The sequence below is a fragment of the Callorhinus ursinus genome, unplaced genomic scaffold (genome assembly GCF_003265705.2).
Source record: "Callorhinus ursinus isolate GAN/ISIS: 27379988/994484 unplaced genomic scaffold, GSC_fseal_2.0 scaffold41, whole genome shotgun sequence".
Lineage (NCBI taxonomy): Eukaryota > Metazoa > Chordata > Mammalia > Carnivora > Otariidae > Callorhinus > Callorhinus ursinus.
Genome location: NW_027397103.1, coordinates 10,028,478 through 10,052,717, shown reverse-complemented (window position 1 = coordinate 10,052,717; position 24,240 = coordinate 10,028,478). Strand labels below are relative to the sequence as shown.

General features: G+C 40.4%; 1 protein-coding gene across 1 annotated transcript; it reads right to left on the bottom strand.

Annotated features, from left to right (window-relative positions):
- Positions 1 to 2,158: 2,158 nt before the first annotated feature.
- On the bottom strand, positions 2,159 to 22,920 carry PPP1CC (protein phosphatase 1 catalytic subunit gamma). Its single transcript, XM_025889776.2, has 8 exons — positions 22,649 to 22,920; positions 11,502 to 11,633; positions 10,303 to 10,533; positions 6,296 to 6,400; positions 4,866 to 5,089; positions 4,523 to 4,657; positions 3,451 to 3,511; positions 2,159 to 2,553 (listed from the first exon to the last, which is right to left on the bottom strand). Exons 1-8 carry the CDS (start codon positions 22,701 to 22,703, stop codon positions 2,483 to 2,485), a joined length of 1,014 nt encoding a protein of 337 aa, XP_025745561.1. The 5' UTR covers positions 22,704 to 22,920; the 3' UTR covers positions 2,159 to 2,482.
- Positions 22,921 to 24,240: the final 1,320 nt, after the last annotated feature.

Below are 24,240 nucleotides of genomic sequence, written 5' to 3'. Positions count from 1 at the left end.
TTTTTGTGGGTTTTCGATCTTCACAATCCCTCAGTATTCTGGTTTTCCATCTTACACGTCAAGAAAGCAAAGCCTGGGGTTGGGGTGTCCTATTCTTCTGCTTTAGGCTGATGTGTACATCTGATTTACAGAGCTGAAAGAAGCGAATCATGATCTCTGCAGATTCCAGCTGGCTGGTTTGCAAGGCTGAATGAACTTTGGGTCTTTTTGTAGGAGGTGGGGAAATGGGCATACAGAACTTCAAACCTTTTAACCCACTTTTTGGAAAGAGCTCTTGCCCATTCTGCCTCAGTTTGCCAGCTATTATTTTATCTTCACTTCCCAGCAGTTTCCTTTCAACCTCCCATCATGGTCCCACAGAGGAAAACGCAGGTGGTATCTCTTCCCTTCCCTCAGTCTGAATTCTGTGCTTTCTTCATGACTCAACACTCAATCGTTTGTTCCTCATTCCCATGTCCCATATTCCATTTATGTATCCGTGACTTGTAAAGTATGCCATGTCAGCATCTGTGCTGCTCACTGCAGCTAGACACGGGCAGGCCTAGTTATGTAGGTACAAACCAGTGATTTCAAACGATGGGTTTCAACTATATTATATAGACTACTTAGCTACATAAGGATAGCTATCACCTTTCTGAATGGTGTTGTACTAGAGCAAGAATACTTAAAAAACTAGAATTTAAAATATTACACTAATAATTGCAACAACTTCATGTTTCCTGGTTGTTTCTTTTGTATTTGCTGAAAATATAGGTGTTTAATGTGCAGTCAGTGCTCATAATTGCTTGGCTGTCCACTGCTTAGTATCAGGTGATTATAGGCCTGTATGCAATAGGCAGGTGTTATTTAGAACCCGGCCAGCTGAGTTTTCAACCACATGAAACAACTGAGATTAATTATAAAGCAACAAATAGTGAATAATACTATTATGAGTCAAACATTACTCTGAGCATATCCATCATTTCATTCAAGATTCACAATGAGGCAGGTACACTCCCTGTTTTATAAGAGACACTGTGGCTCAGCATTTAAAAATGTCACTCACTCAAATCACACAGGTAAGAAAAGGAGCCAAGACCTGGATGGAATGTAACCAATGGTTTACAAAGGCAGATGTGATTCAGATGCACACGAAGAGAAGTAACAAATGAGAAAGTAAGGTTAGGGCAGACTGGGATTTATAAGGCAAGGCCTCAAGTTCTATTGTCATATACTAGTTTCAAATTATGAGCCTCTCCTAAGATGTCATGTCCTAAAACAAAGACTGATTTTGTTTCCTACTTACCCGGAGCTATGTGTTCTGAAAGAATTTAAGCAAGCCACCACACTCCATGCTCTATCACCTGAACAGAGTAGCCCAATTTTATAACTACAGAATTTTGAAATCCTAGAAGTGACACAACTGATCACATCCAGGGCACAGATTAGTAACACATGAAATTTGCCTTTGACATAATCAATTACGGCTCATCTTTCTTCCTATAAAGAAGGAGATGGGAGAATATGACAAGAAATTAAACAATACAAGTTTGCATCTGTCACAGAATATGGAATGAGAAGGCACAAGAGGTCAGGAGGTCCAACCTGCCTCCCTGACAGAGGAGCATGCTTAAGGGGGAAGATGTGGCCAATGTCTTAGGACCAGAGACCATTAGTGTGGACAGGAGACTGGACCCCAGCAGCTCTATACTTTTCCCTGCACACGCCACCACTGGCCCTCTGAGGGAAGCCAGTTTTTGAGAGAAGAAAGTGCTTTGCAAATGACATGCTCTTCACTCACTTTTAATGTACTTTGAGAAATGAATATCCATCTGACACACTTGTGACACATGTAACATGACACAACACTGTGTTCCATACGAATCAGGGAATCGAGGAGAGAGCAAAGAACTATGCATGCAAACACTGGTGGCTGAGTCCTAAAACGAAAGCAGTTGTTCAGCTGAACCCAGACCAGCAGAAAACTACGGATGCAGGTGACACCGCAGCTCACCAAGCCTCCCACCTCGCGAACGGCAGGGAGGACAGCCCCACCGGTACCACCCTACTTCAGAAACGTGCTTACAGCCCGGTCAGAACTCCGCAAACATGAGCATCCATATTATAATCCATCTTTGGAAAACAGACTATTTGAAGGAAAACAAAACCAAATTGAAACTGTGGTTTCCAGAGCAATTTATTCATTAAAATCTATTCAGTATGCCATCAACAGTTCTCCTGTGTGTATTGTGCTGATAAATAGACACTGAGAGGATTTAACAAGTTCGTCGTTTAATAAGTCTGAATTCATTTTCACCACATGGTATTGTACACGGTCATCTGTTGAAACAGATTTCTTTTTAACAGATCTTAGTTTAAAAAAGTCATAGATACTGTGAGTTCTGTATAAACTGGTGGATATTAAGTTAGTTCCTTTGTTTTGACTTATAAGCCTCAACTTCACCGCAGAATAAAGAATGTAGGCCAAAGAAAGCATAATCGGTCACTCGTATAGAACAGTATTGTTTCTATAATTTGAAGCTTTCTGAATGGACGGGTTCAGGCCTGATGTAACTGTAAAAAGATTACTTAATGAATAGACTATATGGAAATGGTACAAAATGTTATTAACTTTATAATCATTAATAGCTTAAACAGCACTATGTTACTAATTGCTATTCAAAACCAAAAACCTGTTTTTGAATCCCCAAGAAGGTGGCATGCGTACACAACCAGGCCACCTTGTACTTAGGGGTTTGTCAATACGTATTTCAACAGAAACTTTGGCTTTAGGAAAGAGTCACAAACATTTAAAATAATGGCTTTAATCATCATTTTGAGTATACGGTAGGGAAAGTGTGCTTTAATTAAATATACATCATACCAGTGATGCTGGCAAGGTTGAGTTAATCCTAATGTTGATAGCTATAAAAACTAGTTTGTACATGACAAGACAATGAGAGAAAAAAAGCAATCCCTTTGAAACAAAATTTAAAAAAAAAAATGTTCACAGTGGTTTGTATCAACAGTATGCATTTTATGACAATAACATGTACAGATTGAGCACCCTAGGGCTCTCTTTATATCCTAAAGAAAACGAGCATTTACATTATTCATGGGTTGAACTGAATTTTAAAAAGATCAATTGTACACTTACCCCTTAGACAGGATAAACTGTTCTGGGGTGTACAGCTTTAACACCATCATTAAAGTTGTTTGCAAAAGGAATACAGAATTAAAAAAACAAACATTTTTTCTTGGGAGTGGAGAGTCTTTCATTTGCTGTTATAACCAGCAAATGCCATTCATTAACTCAAAAAATGGAAGGGTGGCCCCACAAACACACTATTTGAGCAAGCTGACCAATACACATTACAGTTTTAAAAATGAAGGTTATATACTCTATGTTACAAGTCCCAACTAGGCAGTGTCAAAATGACATCTATTTCTTTGCTTGCTTTGTGATCATACCCCTTGGAGGTGTTACAGGTCTCGTGGCATTCGGCTTCTTTTTCTCTGCAGGTTTTAAAATCTGCAAAGATTCAAAGGTAAGTGCATTTTAGGAAATATTCTCGACCCCAAATCTTAAGATTTCTTAAATCTCACTCAAATCTTTTGTTCAGAAAGGTCTCTGACCATTTAAAACTGACCCTACAACTCTTGAAAGCCCCACTAACGTATTAACGTACCATGTTAATATGTTAACATGTAAACATTTTGGTAATAAATGCTATGATGAACAGATGAAATGCAGGGACAAATTATTTTGCCTCTGGATAAAATGACAATTTTCTGAAGTCAGTTCTTGTAGTATCTCGAGGCTATCCCCTCTGACACGGGGGTGGGGTGGAGAGTAGTCTAGAGCAGTGTTTCTCAAACCCACAGGGGGCCCTCTCATAATCTCTGGGAAGCTGCAAGTTCTCCCTGATAGTTGGTAAAACAACATTTACCTGATGACTGCCACTTGACTTCAGTGGCTTTACTTATGATTATGACTGGGCTACCCTGAAATTGTACAAGTTTAATTGTAGTAAGAGAGCGAGAAAGACTCAGACAGACTTTATGTGTAAATGATACTTTTGTGCCAAGTGAAGGCCAAATGATGTCATGGTGAATCAGTCTTGTGGAAATTAAAGAAAAGTGGTGGGAGAAGGGAGTAATCACACAGCACATCTGGCACATGGCAGTTAGTTCTATTCTCACATACAAGCGGGGATTTAATTTTAGCTGAACATTATACTGACATAAGTTTTAGATTTATAGTAAAGGAACTATAAGCATGAGGAGCCAATAAATTGTTTTTTTACCCCATTTAAATAATGTAAAAAGAGTTAAATTCAACACAGCAGGAAAGGTTCTCTGACAACTTTTTTCCCCTTAAAAGGGGTCCACTGATTACAGAATTAGGACAAACACTTGTATGGGAAATTAAAAATTTAGTCTACTCAACATAAATGAACAGTAGGCAGAAAAGAGCAATTAAAAAAAAAATCAGTAAAATTTAGACATAATAGTAGGAAACAATGTTGAAAGCATCCTCTACCTGAAAAGAACACATTAGAGTTTCGTCCACACTCATCATGGCACCTGCATTGTCAAACTCTCCACAATAATTGGGTGCAGAAAACAGAGTGACCAACTGCCTCTTTGCAAAAAATTCATATCCATCTTCAACCACCTTGGAGAGAAAATGTTTTTAGAGTAAGTAGGTGTAAACTGCAGGTGAGTAAAACCACTTTTCAGTTTCCCATTGAGCCTGATATCCTACAGGTCACTTGCAGAGACATTTTGTATGAATAAGCAATACCTACCCACTAAAATCAACAAGGAGAATCTGTGCTCACACACATGCTCTTAAGTGTACATGTAAAATTCAAAATCAATACCTGGTGGGCTCTACATATAAGATCCAAATCATGCTTATGGAGAAATTTTGCAACCACTTCTGCACCAAATGTGAAGGACACTCCTCTGTCATTTTCACCCCAGCCTAAGACATCTTTATCGGGGTCAGACCACAAAAGATCACAAAGAAGACCTTGATCTGGTACATCAGTTGGTCGCATAATTCGCCGAATCTGCTCCATAGATTGAAGATCTGGTGATAAACCTATTAAATGAAAAAAAAAAAATGTTTTTTTGAAGAAAACAGAACTCCACTGTAACAGTTCCATTTGCTTACAGAGAGACTCAATGACTAACATGGAGGGCTTAAATCTATGGTTATGATTTTTTTTTTTATGGTTATGTTTTCTTATTTAGCTTTGGTTTAAAATAAAAAAAACTCAACTGAAAAAGCACTAGAATTTATTACATGCACCAATTTGTGAGGCACATATGTCTAAATGGTATATGGAATCAGTTACCTCAACATACAGAGCCTTATAAAATTAAAATCCAGTGATTTATAGACAACCACTCCTCAACTCCTTTGATGATAATAATGAACAATGTACATTCTAGATTTTATTATTGACCATTTGTAATGACTGGGTGTAGAAGGTGCAGATACTCAGGTATGATGTAGCTTTCCAGGAAACCTATGCTGTCCAAGGACCATCAAATCTATCAGACCAGCTCCAATGTAGCTGGCTTTCATCTGAGTTTAAAATCACATGCCCAGGGGTACCTGGCTGGCTCAGTGGGTTGAGCCCACTGCAATTCCTGATCTCCAGGTTGTGAGTTCAAGCCCCACGTTGGGGGTAGAGTTTACTTAAAAAAATAAAATTAAAAAATTTTTTAAAAATCACATGCCCAGCTCTACCGAAACCAGCTGAAGTATAGGAGGGCAGGGATAATGGCTTTATTAAAATACATTGTGTTGGCTCTTTGACAGTTGTCATTATAATTTCTGACCATGGGTGAAAAGAAATCCTTTTCACAATTACTATTTAATTATGTTATACAAAGCACAACCATGGAGAAAAATAAAATCGCTTTTGAAATCCAAGTCAGAAAAATTTCTAAAAGGAGAGGACCAAAAACAGACCAAGGAAAGTCTACTCACATTTTCAGTATTCTGGAGAATCTATGATACAGCATATTAATCGCTCTTCACTTTATATTTAAAAACACTTTCTGCTCTATTTTCAAGTTAAACTGTTACAGAGCCTAGAATTCCCTGTAACAAATCAATTTCTTACTTTAGATTTCTATCCAAATGATCCTGGATGCACCAGAGCGGACCCATGGTGTAACACATCAATAAAGGAGAGTCACCTGACAGAGAAGTCATCCCAATGACAACTCAAATGTCTAAGTGTACCCCCTTCAGAAGGGATCAAAACCTATTTGCAACTAAAATTAGCCCACATACCTCCATGACAGCAGAATATCTTCTCATCCACGATGGCTGCTATCGGTAAACAGTTAAAGCAGTCTGTGAAAGTTTTCCATAGTTTAATGTTATATCTTCTTTTACCTGTGAAAATTTTAGGATGGTTAAAAAGACCGGTGTTCTGTAGGTTCATTCTCTTAGGACAATTTCTCCCAAAGTAAGGTGCTAATTACTTTTAAGTAAACAAGAACTATGCTTTTATTAAAAATTCCCTGGAGGATAGGTTTAGCAGATCTAGCTATACTTTAAAATCCCACAGAAGTTTGAAATCAGAAAATCCCAAATGTAATGATTAAGGATTATCATTAACTCCCAATAATTATTTGGTAGCACAAACTCTGTTTGGAACCTAGCATGTTTTGTTCAATCTCAACCAGAGGCAATTATGAACAGCTTACACATGTGCCATTACCATCTTCCTTCTGAGGAAGCTTCTGAGAGTTAACACCCCATCCCATCTCCTACTATCATCAAGAGCTTACTGGTACCAGATAATTCCCAGCCCTACATACTCTAGTAGCAGGCACACCAGGATAACTGTTCCTAACACTGCCACAAATGCTGAGAACGTTCCCCACAGAAACGATGTGATAGGGTGGTTATATTCCCCTCACCAGCCCCTGTATTCCCTGCATTCTGGAGTCACAGTGTGATTTGGACATAAGCATGACTTTAAGGTACTGTTCCTGCAAGCAAATTACATTGAGTTAAAAACCTACTCATAAATTCTGGAAGCACAAATCTGTCTGAATTGGGTTGAGAATAGCCCAACTGTGGGGCACCTTGTCTCCTGTACCTCCATACCAGAAAACCCAAAGATCAAAGCACAATCTTCATTCCTAAAGCCAAGTTTGTCCTTCGTCTCCTCTCCTTTCTTATTCTAGGGACATCTACAGATTTAAAGCTGAACCTTTTTGGAAAGTTTATAGACTGGCACAAGCAGCAGGTTCCTGAACCACACCTTCCACTCTACTGCAAATCAAGTCAGGTATGGAATTTAGCACAGGGTTTGGAATGTAATGCAAATTCAACAAATACTTGACTTTTCCCTTTGCAAAGGACTGTCGTCTTTCCTTCTAATAGTTTTTTTTCTATGACTGGGTATAAATCTCACCATGGTTCACCCTGTTTTGCATTTCTTTGGAGGTCACTAATTTCCTATTCCTTATCTTCCTTCACTGGAGGGTTCTGGAAACCAAACAGAATTCTTCTCTACAAAAGGATGAAAGGGAACATTTTACTTAAAAAGTGAAATAACAGAAGAACAAGGCTGGGCTGGTCCTAACCTTCAATCATAAAAGTGATTTGGTTCTGTCTCCTATTTTCCTCTGAAGCCTATCTCTGAATGACCATCCAATGGCTTGCTTGGATTTTTCCTTTGCCCACATGCTGCATTTGCCAGTGCCAACGAATCCTCTTCCTTTTTGAAGTCTGCTTTGCTCCCTGATTCTTTATTCATGCAACACACTTCAGTTTGTCTTGCAGATTCCTTTGCTACTTTTGCTGGCACCTTCAATAAAAATTAGGATTCTTCCACCTGTTGCCTCGGAGCATCTTAACTAAGTCCTAGGGCCCTGTTTTCTGTTCTCTCTACACTTCCTCCCTAAGGTCACTTCAGAACAGTAAGAACATCTGGCTCCAGAAAGGTTTAGCCTGGATAACTGCCAAGGTCTCTTCCAGCTTCCAAATCCAGGGATTCTGAGCCAGAATCCCTAATGCAGTTTCCTATTACTACAGATGAGACAGCTCTGGTATCAGGAAAGGATAACACACATTCACATTTTATCTAACAACAGATTCCCCAGCTTTTCCAGGACTACACTCTTTATAAAAAAGTTGGGGTGGGGGTCGGGGGGAGAAGGAGTTGCTTGTTATACTTGTGAAATGAGCCTATCACCTAAAGCAGTGGTTTTAAATTGTTCCATGAAAACCTACATTTTAATAAAGCTTCTCAACTGTAACTTAAAGTAAAATTTTAATAAAATTATCAACAGTTTTATTAAAGTCTGCAAACCATCAATCGAAAGCCACCTATGTCAAGGACACTTTTCTGCCCACAAGTAGATTGGATGGCAAGTTATACCTGTCTGACGATGAGGGGGTGAGGGGAGCTGGAGCACAAGGTTAATCAGTAAGTCTTGATGACCAAACAAGAAACCAACCAATGCTGACCATCTAAAATAATTTTTGAAGTCTTCCGCATTAAACAGAAACTGAAAACAACGTCGCTAATATCCTCACTTGGATATATGTAACAAAGAGATTATGTGGATTTGAATTTCATCAATGAAAACATCAAAGTACTTGCTTTTCTTAACTTGTTCTAAAAAGTAGCACCTGTAACAAATATCCAAAACACAATTTATAAAACTTGCTGCCTCTCATCTCACTACCTTAAGAGAAGTAACTGCTTTACTAGTACTTCTCTGATAGACTCATTGTCAAAATCAACTATCTTTCTTGGGGCATCTGGCTGTCTCAGTTGGTAGAACATCTGACTCTTGATCTTGGGGTGGTGAGTTCAAGCCCCATATTGTGTGTGGAGATTACTTAAAAACAACCACCACCACCACCTTTCTGGCCACAGACTCAGTTGCCCTAGTCAGTTAAGAACCCGTAAGATTTTTCTTTGGTGATCCCTCCCCACCTCATCTTACCAGCTGGGTCTCAGGGCCTCAGACCAGGCAAACATACAATTATGGGAGAGGGTGAAAGTAGGAGAGCTAAGTCTAGAAATACAATCTTTCTAGCAGTGCAATTCTAACAAATGAGCTAGCTGAACACATTTATGTGGAACTGCAATGGAAAAACACCACATTACAGGTTATGACTATAGTCTGGTGGGGGAGGGCCACAGTGACAATGCTTTACTGGTCTTGTTATCATCACTGGCCAATGTAGTAACTCAAATTCCTTAACCACTTCTCTCCTCCCTGCCTGAAGACTCTCCTAGCAGAAATGACAGGCACAAAAGGATGGGGGTAAGGACCCAACTCACCCCCCCTTAAACATTTTATACTTATTAACACTACAACAACAACAACAACAATTCCACCAAAACTGGCAATTTTTAAGGCTTTAAGAATCTTGTTTTTTATCAATTTACCAACTCAAAGTGTACCTTCAACTATACAATCCAAAATGGGTCATAATATGTGTAAAATGTTACACAAATGATTTTTTTTTTTTAATTTTGCTTTCTCCTTTCAGCACATTTTAGAATAATAACTGCCATTTGTCCTGGGTGTACATGTGCCAGAAGGAAACACACACACACACACAAAATCATTTGTATATTTAAAGATACCATTTATGTGAAATAACTAGAAAAGGCAAATCTACAGAGAAAGAAAGATTAGTGCTTGCCTATAAATTTACTAAATTTACTAAAAATCACTGAAATGTATACTTAAAACAGACAGATTTTATGGAATAAAATTATCTCTCAATAAAGTTGTTAAAAACAAAACTATCTATTTGGACAGGTTCTCAGACCTGTACTAAGAATTAAGTTCAACAATGATCTTAAAGAAGCCACCACTGTGACCATTACTTCTTAATCTAATAGTCACATCATAAAAGAATCTAGGGAATTATTATACTGTAGTGGCAGTGTTATTTTTTTTACCGTGAGAAAAAAATAAGAACAAGTTAATGAAACAGAAAATGATAGATTATGGGGCGCCTGGGTGGCTCAGTCGTTAAGCGTCTGCCTTCGGCTCAGGTCATGATCCCAGGGTCCTGGGATCGAGCCCCGCATCGGGCTCCCTGCTCCGCGGGAAGCCTGCTTCTCCCTCTCCCACTCCCCCTGCTTGTGTTCCCTCTCTCGCTGTGTCTCTCTGTGTCAAATAAATAAAATCTTTAAAAAAAAAAGATAGATTATAACATTTCATCTAAACACTCACAAATCCTAACAGAAGTATGTGCAGTTTATGACCAAGTATCTCAGTTTAAGTAAGTCTTCCTTAGAAGTAGAAAGTACTTACATTCATCATAAAATCCATAAATTCTATTGATGCTGGCACATTCATGGTTTCCTCTGAGAAGAAAAAAATTCTCGGGGTATTTGATTTTGTAGGCCAGTAAGAGGCAGATAGTCTCCAGGGACTGCTTCCCCCTATCCACATAGTCCCCAAGAAACAGGTAGTTGCTTTCTGGCGGGAAACCACCGTACTCGAAAAGTCGAAGCAAATCATAGTACTGCCCGTGGATATCACCTAGAAGCAAGAATTTAGTTACACGGTACCCTCATACTTATTGTTCAATCCACTAACAAAGTTTTGGAGAGACATTCTTTAAACATGCATTGCATAATGGGATTGACCTCTAATAATGAGAGTTAAATTTGATGGCTAACCCTAATTTCCAAACTTGTATCATGTTTTAGTTCAACCGAGCTTAATAACAATTTCAAGCTTATGTTTATGTCCAGAATCTCACACAAAACAACTAATTAAGAATTAATTTTGTGGAAGGGATTATTAATGCCTCGGCAGGCCGGCCTTCTTGCCAAGTAACATGGCTTTCCTTTCAGGTCGGCTGACCACTCTCAGATCTCCGGCAGCTCAGCCTGCAGGTTATTGTGTCAGCAGAACTGCTGCATTGCTAGTGAGCCCCAGACGTGCATGAACAAAGGCACACACACCACATCCACCAATTCATTCAGCTTTCAATTTCCCCCTGCTAGATAATGCCAAAGAGCATTTAAACTTTAAAATCATACATATAAGCTTTATCAATGTAGTCAAATATGCTAGAATATTTAGCATTACTCAGATGAACTTCAGTTTTTATACAGATTATCTGCATCTATCATGTAGAAACAGACTACAAAACGGCATCAAGGAAAGTCTATTTTTAAGCATAACCAGTCTTGCTTTAAGCTTAAGTGTAATTCCTATATATTCATATAGTTCAGACCTTTTCTTAGCTCTCCGGTGTCATTTCTTTCCTTTCTATTGCAATGTTTATATTCCTTTAGTGAAATAATTTTTAGAAAACTGGAAGCACGTTTAAGTAAACTTAAGTCCATTAGAGGTATTAATTCCAAAACTAAAATCATTTAAGTAGTTCCAGGTTATTCATAAATAGCAAACGATTCTGCTAACACAAGGGCATCTATAGATCCTCGAGTCACTTAATCAATTACATAATCAAAGGCAACTGTTCATGTGCCAAAACCTACCACATATTTTGAGTGGTGCTTCAAGTTCTAGTAGGATAGGCTGACTGAGAAAGATCTCTCGGGACTTTAAGCACAGTCCTCGGATTTCATTCTCCTGTAGCTGGACGTTCTTACCAGGCTTGGACCCTCTCACTGTAGGGGAGAAAAACTCCAGTTAGTCAAATGAAGTCAAAATACAATTTAACGCGTTGGTGGTATAGTGGTGAGCATAGCTGCCTTCCAAAATACAATTTAACATACAAATTAAAAATATCTGAGAAGCACACGTTTTAATAAGGAGGAGACAAAACCACAGTTTAACTGGCTTTCTGGCTGACTTTATTTTCATAACACTTCTAAAGAACATGGTTTTAATGTCTAATTATAATTGTAAAATCTTAGACAGGATTTCATCGATTATTTAGTTGCATCTTCTATACTAAGTTAAGACCTGTTACAGTATCCTGAACAAGGGGCCACACTCTGTGTGTGAATACTGTTAGAAGGGTGGCTCAGTTGGTTACGCAACTGCCTTCGGCTCGAATCATGATCCTGGAGTCCCAGGATCGAATCCCGCGTCAGGCTCTCTGCTCAGCGGGGAGTCTGCTTCTCCCTCTGATCTTCTTCCCTCTCATGCTCTCTTTCAATAAATAAAAATCTTAAAAAAAAAAAAAAAAAAAAGGTATTCCTTTTGTTACTTGCTGAAATCAGACTGGTTGTGGCACAGTCCAAGGCCTCAGTTTTGCATCCCAGCCACAAAAATCGGCCTTGTTGACCTCTAGCCTGCCCACCAGGCCATCTCTTTTTGCGTCCAGTCCTGTCTTCTCTTCTCCAGCCTTATAAATGAATTAGTATTTGTACAGCAGGAGATTTGAGATTATCACATTACTGAGTTGGTTCTAAGGATTGTTTTAAAATGTGAAATTGGAGGGGCACCTGGGTGGCTCAATTGGTTAAGCATCCAACTCTTGATTTCGGCTCAGGCTGTGATCTTGAGGTGGTGAGATCGAGCCCTGTGTCAGGCTCTGGGCTCAGCGAGGGGAGTCTGCTTGAGATTCTCTCTCCTCCTCTCCCTCTGACCCCCCAAGCCCCCTCGCACGCATGTGCTCTCTTTAAATCTTTTTTTATTTTTAAATATTTTATTTATTTATTTGACAGAGACAAAGCAAGAGAAGGAACACAAGCAGGAGGAGTGGGAGAGGGAGAAGCAGGCTTCCTGCTGAGCAGGGAGCCTGATGCAGGGCTCAATCCCAGGACCCTGGGATCACGTCCCGAGCTGAAGGCAGACGCTTAACAAATGAGCCACCCAGGCGCCCCTAAATAAATAAATCTTTTAAAAAGTAAATAAAAAATTAAAAAGGTGAGACTGGAAATGCTCAGAACCCTCCCCCCATCAGTGTTTTTCAGAGGATGATTGGTATTTCCTCAAGAGTTCTATGAAAAAATTTAAATGTCGTTTGCATTTTACTGAAACACATTTCAGGCTCATTGTACATACCGTACATATTTTGCTGTGCAATCTCTGGGACTGCATCTGTGAATACAATTATGCCCTTACAGGGCAAAGGATGTCAATGAGTGCTGTAAGGAAGGTTTCCTAGTAATCTGAACATACAAAACAAGAAAAGGGAGAAAGGTGGCTTGTTGTTAAGCATCTGCCTTCGGCTCAGGTCATGATCCCAGGGTCCTGGGATCTAGCCCCGTGTAGGGCTCCCTGTTCCGTGGAGAGCCTGCTTCTTCCTCTCTCACTCCCCCTGCTTGTGTTCCTTCTCTCACTGTCTCTGTCAGATAAATAAAATCTTAAAAAAAAAAAAAGAAATACTGGTACAGCATTCCATGTTGCCCACATCTGAGTACCCCTGAGTTCTACTCACTATCAAAGTAAAGCACTCCAGCCCTGTAACAGTTCATTTATCAGCAGGTAGGCAGGAAATGAAATTGTTTTGCTTCCAGTTATAGCAGATTAGACAGTCACTAAATACAGATTAAAGAGCACTGAATTGCTAATTTTACTTTATCTTTACAGTTCTAAAGTGGCCTGCTTGCTGGTAGGGTATGGTTAAATACAGGGACTGATTATTCGCAACTTGCAATCGGTCTTAATACTTGTTTTGTACAAAAGATTTATGAAAGCAGGCATTCTACGAATTAGAACTGAACCAAAATCACAGGACCAGACTAAATATAGAATGTCAGGTTACATCCTTCAACCATTAAACCCAATATAAAGTGATTTAGTTTTAGCAAAACCACAAAACCCATCAGATTAAATTATTGTTGCTAATTTAAACGTTATCAGTTTTGAAGGCTTTATATTCAACTTATAAAATCATTCAGCCTATTAAGTGAATAAAAGCAGTAAGTTTAACTGGCTTGTATCTAGCTTTGTTCTGTAAATATCTAATGTTACAGGGTGATAAAAAATTACAAATAAAAAACCTGATGTCTGCTGAGAATTTTTTTCCATTAAATATGGCTGGGTCCAAGTTTGAGAAATATTGTCCTAGGCAAAGCCATTTTTCAGCCTGAATAGCCACCGAAACCCTGAGTTCTCTTAAGAGTTTTGAACAGAAACCCAACACTGTGTAGAGGGGTTTTACTTTTTCAATGAAAGAGAGTACACAAGAAAAGATGACAAGAGGGAAGGGCCAAACTCTTGAAGCACACAATGAAGAGAAAGTGTTGAAAGAGCAGTGGAACTGGGAGCCAGCCCCAAGTTTCTGTACTGGTTCTATAGCCTTGAGCAAATCACTACTTCTGGACCCCAAAATATGTAACTGAAGTAAACCACCGCCAGTCTCCTTCTGATCAAAACATTATGAAATGAGAAGCAATGAAGAGGAAAGCACAGTGATGATAATTTTCGAGGGGAGATATGAGAGACACATCTATAATACTACAGCAACTGAGCAATAAAAAATGGTTTTTCTAGAACCACAGTAATTTTCTCTCCTGACACACACAGTACAGAACTCAAGAAACACTCCTGATGGAAAGACGGTGGGATTCCTGCTTCACTGGCCAGAAAACCCCAATCATTAGCAATTACACCACAAGTCAGCCAGAAGCTTGGGCAAACTGCCCAGCAGGAAACTTTTATTTTTGCATAGGAGGGGACTCCTAGAAGCTTCTGGTTTTCAACCTCAATCTTTTTCAGCAGAGCCCCACATTTGTGAATGAACAGTCCACCTTAAGTCTTTCAAGAGAGCGTGCAATAATTAATCTACACCTATATGGAATGAAGGCTGTACTTTTAATATGAATGCTATCATTAAATTGATGCCACCGTATTAAGTCAATGTTGCTAATATAAGTATTTACTGGTTTTGGAGGCTTCCGACTACCACCTTTAGACATAATCTATGATAGTTTTCTTATTCTGTTTTCCTGTTTGTCCTCTGAGTGAAGTGTACAGGTAAGTAAAAAGCAATATTGCTTGCTAACAATTAAAAAATTGTTCTTAATGTGCAATAAGGATTAAATGCAGTTTTTCCAGAACAAATCAAGATTTTATATCTGAAGAACAGTGCTCATTAAAAACAACATGGTCCCAAAGCTTCTTAAATTCCCTAGAATTAGCTAAAGCAATAAAATTATGAAAATAGAAACTCTGCCAAAACCCTCATCTACCAATTGGCAAATACCTGCTCATCCTTCAAGACTTGCCCGGGAGAACCTCTCCTATCCACCTCCTCTCCTCTCCTAAGCCTAGTTTACGCTTTCTGAAAATGCTCTCACAACGCTTGGATACCACTCAGCACACATCATACTTTGTACCGTAAATGCCATTTTGCTTCCACCTACTCATCTGGACCCTCTGGTAGGCTGTAAACCCCAACACCACACGACCGACTCTGCAGTGTACATGCCCACAGCCAGATGTGGCAGGCGCTCAAAATTTGTTGTGTGAACGAAATCTGGATAAATCTCTAAGTACTGAGGACATGTGATATCAGAATTAAACATGCGTTCCAGACCACATACTTTTGATTAGCAAAAAACCTGTCTGTGCTTTAAAGTTAAAAAAAGCAAGAGTGTCATTTCCTATCAGCCTTTAACAGAATATTTTTCTAGTTGCAAAAATTTAGGATTACTCTTAAATTTCATGTTGAAGATGATCTAACAATTAGAAGATAAAGATTTCAAAATGGGTTTTAGCAGTTCAGATAAACACTAGCTATTTCTTAAAAATGGCCACATCGGCCAATAGTTCATAAATCTACTTCACTATTTTCAACGTCCATCAGATAGAATTACTTACTAGTTGCAGCTAACATTTACCAAGCACTCATCATGTGCTGGGCACTGCACTAGAGGGCTTTACATTGCCACTTAATCCTCACAACAATCCTATGAAGTTAGGCTCTGTCACTTCTGTTAGTTTGGGAGAGGTTCGGTGACTTGGTCCAAGGTCACAGAACTTATAGGAACACCAGGTCCCTATGAACTCTAGGTCTAGTGGTGCTGCCACCATACTACTACCCTACCAATGAAGGATTTGTTCTTCTTTAACTTCCAAACCAAGGAGTTTTTATAGGACAAACCACCAAAACCCTAATATATGGTCACTGCTTCCTAAGAAAATTCTGAAATGGGATATAAAATCATAAAGCATCCTTAAATGAGAAGCATCAAATCCGAACTAAATTAGGCAATCTGTTTAAGACTATCAATACTTATTAACCATGCTTCAAACATTCAACAGAATAGTTGCAGAATATCTACCAGGTGCCAGACCCTCCGATGGATGCTGGGGATACCCTGGTAAACAGGACGGACAAGAGCCTTGTCCTTTCTCTTGTGGAGGACACAGAAAATAAGAATAGGTAACTGCAGCTTGTTATAAATGCTATGACTAGAACTATCCCTTCATAAAGATCATAAAACTACAAGTTCACCTTAAGGATAGTATCTTCAATACCATTAAAAAGACAATGGCTTTTTAAATAAAAACATCTCTATTTTAAACGGAAACATCTCTAGTTACAAACAGTGCAGCTCTACTTAATAAATATCAGTCAATACTTACCTTGAGGTTTAAAGCCTCACTGTGCTCTGAGCGCAATGGGAGAAACATGCACAAAAAGGAGACCCTTGGTAGGAAATTCAAGAGTTGTCACATGTTACCTTCCTAAGTAAGTAGCTATGGTAGTTCAAATAATAAATATCAAATTATTTCAACAATTGCCAAAGGAATCCAAAATATTCAACAAATAAGAACTTCATTTTCCAGATGGGAGTGTTTTCTCATAAATCCAGATACTAGGCAATGCATGGAAATCAGTAGCCATTGTAAACGTGTAGGTTAGTGATCATTACTAACACTAGTTGCATTAACATACCAATTTAGAGCTTAAAACAACTTGTGAGTAAAAACCTTTCTTTAAACGGGCTAGAAAGATTCAGAAAAATGCATTATGACTGTCAACAGCAAAGGCTGTTCTGTAGAAACTTACATACTTATCTGGCAAATCACTAACATGTGCATATGATAAAAACTACCACGCAATTTTATCAAAAACAGACAAAAACTTGAAATAATAAAAGAATGTTATCGGTGATTATTTGCAACGCCAGCTTTTTCTCACAAGCAACACTAACTTTTCTGACAGCCTGGCTACAAGCAGAGATAAAACTATGCAAAGAAATTTAAAACTACTTTGGGAATATTTATAAATTATAAAAAAGTATTCTTCTTGCTCTTTCATTAAAAGTCGCTTAATTGTTGAAAGTCTTATTAAAAGGAACAGCATACACAAAAAGAAAAGCTCCAGATGAATTATAATGAAGTTTTAGAATCTAAGAATGGCACAACCAGCATAAAAATAGGCTGATGCAGATTTTGCTGTTTTAAGATAATCTTACTTAAGTAGGTGGTAATCTTGAGAATACTGCACATCATAATCATTTCCATGACAGAATCAGTAACCTCACACTATAGGACAGATTTAGGGAAGGAAGACCTCAAAACAAGACAAACAACAGTGAATATCTGCAACATTAAAACTTTCCCACACAAAACTGAGCTCTTTCCTACAAAAACTATAAACCACAAAAATGTTATCAAGAATCACTTGGTTTCATTACAGTAAGGAAGACTTCCCACTTTTGGACTACCTGAATTGTTTCCACACCACACACATCCTCATTCTTGACTTTCCTAACTGCTGCTGTTATACTTTGTGCATTTATTTTTTTACTGAGGTGTAAGTGACACACAATGCAACAACAGTATATACTTGGGACATTTAGAGGGGATACCAATTTTCTCAAGACAAATACTCAGGATACAGTTGGAAAACACCACTGTTCTCAAAGTACCCTGAGTTTTCTACACCTAATGTGAAACCAGTTTACTGAAAAATGTTTATCTTTTCAGTCTAACAATCCATTTTGATATATTACCACTAATTAGACTTGAGGTTCTGACCCTACATTTTATGAGTAATTTTCATTTTCATAAGGCATCAGTGACACCCACTCTGGGCACCAGCAAACCCTAGAGTAGCGGAGACATTGGAGGTTTCAGGTAATCAATCGAGACCTGTTAAGTAAATCATCTGTTCTTACATGCTTCGATACAGGGGTCTGATCCTAAATCTTAGTAATTTGTCCTAGAATTCCATAAACTCCAAAAATATGAAATCTTTCCTTATTCATCTTCAACAAGACTCCCATTTTTAAAGTAATTCACATCAGAATATTGTCTCCTTCACATTTCAAACTTCAAGGTCTTCTAATTGCCTTGATTGTAAATGAAGAGAAACAGTCAAGCTGGTATAAAATCATTATCAACCACTGCCCTGCTTCAGGATCAGTAATCCTCACCTACCTCAAGTAAACTGACTGGCACAGGCATATAATTTGCATAACAGGTCAAAGATTACAGGACTGCATTATCAAAGACATGAAACAATCTCACCGGGGGCGCCTGTGTGGCTCAGTCAGTTAAGCATCTGCCTTTGGCCCAGGTCATGATCCCATGATCCCAGGGTCCCGGGATGGAGTCCCCCATCGGGCTCCCTGCTCAGCAGGGAGCCTGCTTCCCCGCCACCACCTGCCACTCCCCCTGCTAGTGTGCTTTCTCTCTGTGTCAAATAAATAAATAAAATCTTAAAACAACAACAATCTCTACAAAAAACCTCTACCTTTGGCAACAGATTACTAATGCGTGGCCGGCACCACCTCCATTTCACCAGCTGGGGAGAAGGAAAGCCTGGCTTCTGTTCTTGTGGCTCGCATTCCCTCAAACACAACATCATGACACACACCACCCTGTTAGATTTCACTGATGTCCCCTGCTACTGACAAACATGGGGGCACTTCAGGCATAAGGACAGTAATCCTCCCCATGCTGTGGTTTAGGACTGGTGCAAGCTGCAGATCATGTCTCTGAGATCCTTCCCCTCCTACCTCATGGGAGAGGATGAGGCCTACTACTGACATGTGGCGAGGGGAGGGAAAGGCAGAGGGCCTCAAAACACAGACTTCCTGCAAAGTAGGGAATTAGTAACACAAGCTTTGATGATAATGTCTATCAACAAAATGCCCTATGATAATTGCTTCCAAGAAAAGCCTCTAATTGTTAAAATTATCTGACCTATTTAAAAAATAATAATTGCAGAATCCTCATTAGAAAAAAGATTACTTTTGTTTTCTTTGATCAGAATTTTAAGAACTTTTTTTTTGTCCTTTGTATGATCTTCAAAACCAGGCACTGCTGCTTTTTTAACATTAGAATATAAACATGTTTCATACTACACCAAAAAGCTAAATACATGGGTGACTTAAATTTATAGTTTCAGAGTATCTGAACACTCCCTACTTTCAGATGAACTCTTACACATCAGAGGATTATAGTAGTAGATGCTTTCTGAGGGCCAGGGCATAAGTCATATTTATTATTATTATTTTAAAGATTTTTATTTATCTGAGAGAGAGAGAGAGAGAGAGAGAGAGAGAGAGAAAGCGCACGCACGCCCACGTACATAAGCTGGGGGAGCAGCAGGAAGAGGGAGAGGGAGAAGCAGGCTTCCCGCTGAGCGGGAAGCCCATATGATTCCAGGGTCCTGGGATCACGTCCTGAGCGGAAGGCAGGTGCTTAACGACTGAGCCACCCAGGCGCCCCAAAAGTCATATTTAAATCACTAAAGTAAGTAGAACAATTATGCAGAGCCTGACAAGGTCTTGCAGTTTGACAACTGTCATCTTCAGAGAAAAGATGCTTTTTGCAAATCAGGATGTGAAATAAGTTACAGGGCCTGCTATGTAAGGAAAAGTACTAGCCATCTCTACTCCCCAAACCTGGTCACTTACAAAGTAAAACTCTACCCTCTCACTTTTCTCCAACATGGTAGGAATATCAGACCAAATCAACAGCTGGCTTATTTTCTCTCTAAATCTCCTAAGTTTTACTGTACAGTTATTTAAAAACTGAATGTTAAACTAAGGAGTTTCAAGTTTTATCATCAGCAAGGCAGAGCTTGGATAAAGCTTCCAAGGTGGGTCACCTAAGTGATGCCTCGCTTAAGAAACTACTTAAAGTTTAGACTAGAAAAGAATTGCAAAGTTGTAGTCCAAATCAACATGCTGGTTTTCTTAAAGACCTCACTATGAGTTGCCTTTTTAGTACTGTTACGAGCCACTTCTCAACTAAGCTTGCACAGTCTTCAAAGAATTCTGAACATACAAAAACTATCACAAAACTCATATGCCATTTTCAGATATGCTTACATCTTAATTAAAATTTTTAGGGAAAAGGGTTTTGGGGGCATTACAAAAAAAGAAAAATCACAAAAAATTTATTATCAACATCTTCTAATACAGATGTGTGTGAGTGCGTGTTATCTGTATCCTCAATGGATCATCTTCAACTGTTTCTCTGCCAAATTAAGACCGATGAGAAAAAAGCAAATTTAAAGTATACAGTATTATGCAATTAGCCCATTCCAGAGACATTAAAATGCAATGCTTTACATTAATTTCAATGAAAAAATGATACATTAAAAAATCTGGTTTTCAAGTGCAACATAACACGTAAAGAACTATTAAGAAACGATTGATCTCATTTTAGATGATACAAGTTTATCAAGATAAATTTCTTAGCATGATTTAAAAAATAAGACTAAAATGAACAAATCTGTTATGTGAATACAGAGTTGTAAGCAACACAGGTCTTAAGTTAACAAGACTTAAATGGTTTTAAAGTTCTGATGATTCTAATCAACATAGATTCCAATTTGTTGTTTCCTCAGTGAAATAAAGCCCATCAAATCTCTCCACACATAACCCTGTACAAATATGCAAAAGTTAAAGACTTAAAATGAAAATATTTAATAAAAAGGTCCTTTCTTACTGCAAACTCTTTTAATCGGTTTCTGGCTGATTGTGGCCTCATAAAAATCAAAGGACTCTATTAACTTGCATGAAAATATATGAAAAATATAGTTCTTATAATAAATGCCAAGTACTGAATGACAAGGTTTTCACCCGTAAATGCCACTGACATCTCAAGAGCATTTCAGGGGACTTTATAGACACATTCAGATACATTTCTTTCAAGAAAATATAAAAGCAAAAAAACCCAAAAAACAAAAAACACCCCAGGATGGATGAAGGTTTTTTCAGAAATTTCATTTTAATGACTTAATTTAAAAGATCCGCAAATTCTAGTACCAAAGCTGCCCCAACTGTTCTTGCTCTGGACTCCATCTCTCAAGCACTTACAGTACTTTATTTTTTTAAAAGATTTTATTTATTTATTCATGAGAGACACACACACAGAGAGAGAGAGAGGCAGAGGGAGAAGCAGGCTCCCAAGGAGCAGGGAGCCCGATGTGGGACCCGATCCCAGGACTCTGGGATCACCACCTGAGCTGAAGGCAGACGCTTAACCATCTGAGCCACCCAGGCAACCCTACAGTACATTATTTTAGAAGAACAGTATAAAGCCAAAAAGCAGTTAAAACTCAGACAAATCTTCATTATCCAGCGTCCAAATCAAGAGATTTGAATCCTTCCAAAGTCTCAGAAAAAGACATTAGCATTAGTAGACAGGCTTGGGAATTCGGGTGCGGGAGGCTCGCTTCAAAGACCCCCTTTAAAATCCAAACTTCATCTGCATCCCACATCAATATGAAACAATTGTCAGGCACCTCAGGAGTCTTAGGTCAGACAAAATTAAAGCTTTCTTTTAACTTCTGCTTAACCTTCCTTCAAACATAAGGTGGATTGAATGTAGCAAGTTCTAGCGCCCGGCTGGCTTTGAAACTTGTCACTAATGTGTGACCTTGGTCAAGTGACTTAACCTGTGTCTTAGTTTCTTCTGAAAAACGGTAAAAAATAACAGCACCCACCTCCCAAAAGATTGTTGGGAGAATTTATGAAATGTGTGTAAACTGCTCTAAAAATGTCTGACACACAGTAAGCGCTTTAGAAACGCTGAGTATTGCTATGAATGTAATTATGAGATAGATGGGCGCAAAGCGCTTAATACAGAACCTGGCACACTGGAAAGATAACAAACTGTCCCCATCGCTGGTTTCATGTTCAGTGGCACGTTCAGAAAAGAGCGCGGAGACCTCTTCAAGATAAGGATAACTTAACAAGAGTATCTGGGAAGGCAGGAGGGGATGGGTTCCGACATCCTCAGGAGATATGAACGTTCGTCACCAAGTAACAAGAAATGGGCCGTCCGACCCCAGCCCCACACAAAAAATAACATAGGAAAGAAGCCCCCGAAGCTGGTGGAACCCACAGCCCCATCAAATTGCTTTCCGAGAGGGCGGGTACCAGAAAGTAAGGAACACGCGGTCCTGTAGGGCTGACCGGGGGCCCCCAGCCCTCTTTCCTCCAAAGGCTGGTCCCGCTTGCGGGGCGCAAGGGGGTACGGACCGGAAACGTGGGGGTGGGGAGCGGAGTTTTCAAATCTCCGGGAGCAAGGCTGCACCTCCGAGCAATGAATGAGCGGCGCCGGAAGGGTCCGCGGGTTGGGCCAAGTGCGCGACCCCGGCCGGCCTCCCTCCGGCTGCAGCCCCTGGCCCCACGAGCCAACTCGCGGGGCTCACTCCCCTCCGCGCTGCAAGCCCAACCGGCCTCCCAACTTCCCCCTCCCCCGCGAGTCCCCGAGGCCGCCCGCCTCCCCTCAGCCCGTCCTCCGACCCCTTCACCTTCCAGCAGCCGTTGGATGATGCTGTCGATGTTGAGTTTATCTATATCCGCCATCGCCTTCCCACCGCCGACCCTCCCGCAGCGGCGCCGCCGCCGGCTCGCGCCCGGGACTCACACCTCCTTTCCCACGCCACGAGCACAGGGGCGGTGGTGGCGGCGGTGGCAGCAGCCGCGGCGGGTTCCCCCCCCCAACCGCCCCGCTCCCTGCTTCCTCCTTCTCTCCCCACTGGAACCACGAGAAGAACAAAATGGCCGCCGACTCCTCAGCCACTCTCGGTCGGCGCACGGATGCGCGCGAGGGAGTGCAGCGGCCCGGCCGGGACTTCTTTATGGGCCATAGGGCGCGCGGGAGGGGGCGGGACCAGAGCGCGGAAGGGGGCGGGGCCAGAGCGCGGGAATGAGGCGGAGACGGTTGAGCGTAACTGCAATCGCGCGCGGGATCCCTCCGCCAAACGGGCCGAGCAAATAGGCCCCCTGGCGGGAGCGGGAGCTGCAAAGTTGCACGCGGGAGTTGGAGATGAGGGGGAAGCTGTCGCTGTGCGCTCGTAGGATTGTAGCCTCCGCCAGATACTGTTCATTAGGCCGGATGTTTGCCGACTTGGCCGTGTGAAATTCCACCGGCAGAATTCTGGGGTCCTGTAATTTACGCCTTAAGATAAATCTGTCGTAGAGGTGGAGACAGAGTATTAAAGAGAAGTAGGTTGACTTATTTTTGATTCAAATTTGCTGGGATTTGGGAGAAGGGAAAGGTTTATTTGGGCACTAATTTAAAAAGTCGTCTCCCAGATAAATCAAGAGGCTAACAGTTACTCATCCTGAGTGGAGGGATCATGGGTATCTGTACATTTGTGTATGTCTGTGTGTGGCCTCTGTAACTTTTACATTTGCGGGAGTTTTTTTTTTAATACACTAAAAAATTTTTCATCATTACTATCTTTGGATTATCTTTCTTGAACTCAGTAAGTTATATAATCACTGGGACGATTGTCCTGATTACAGCCAGAGCGAAGGTGAACAGAACAAGAGTGTGCAAGCAGATAAAGGGAAAATTTGCAGATTTCGCGCGTCGGAGCTCGAGGCCGGAAGAGAGGAGCGAGTTTGCAGGGGCCGGCAAGTGCGGGTAGTGCAGGCAAGCCTGGCTTCTGCAGACATCCTTGGAGACTTTGGCCTCGTTCCCCTTTGGCCCTGTCTCCCCAAGTGCACCCCTCTCCAAGAAGCCCCCAAAATATGCCATCTCCGGGGGGGGCGCTGTGCGTTGCCTTTAGCTGGGTTTGGAAGTGCAGTCCACGTTCAGCAAAACATCTGCTGTCTTTCCTTTCCTGACCTTTACTTTTGTCTGTTTTCTCCTGCAGCGTTTTAGTTTGCAAAGCCCTTTCCCAGCCCCCGCAAAATTAATTTTGTTTCTCAAGGCACGCAGGATGCATGTCCCACCCCCAAATGCCATTGAGGTGATTGCCTCACCCAGGCGTCAGTCCTCTGCAGGGGTGCCCTCCCTGGGCATCAGTCCTCCGCAGGGGTGCCCTCCCTGGGCGGCCTCCTTGCACGTGGACTGTGCTTCCCCTGCTGCTGGCAGGGGGGTTGGGGTGGAGTG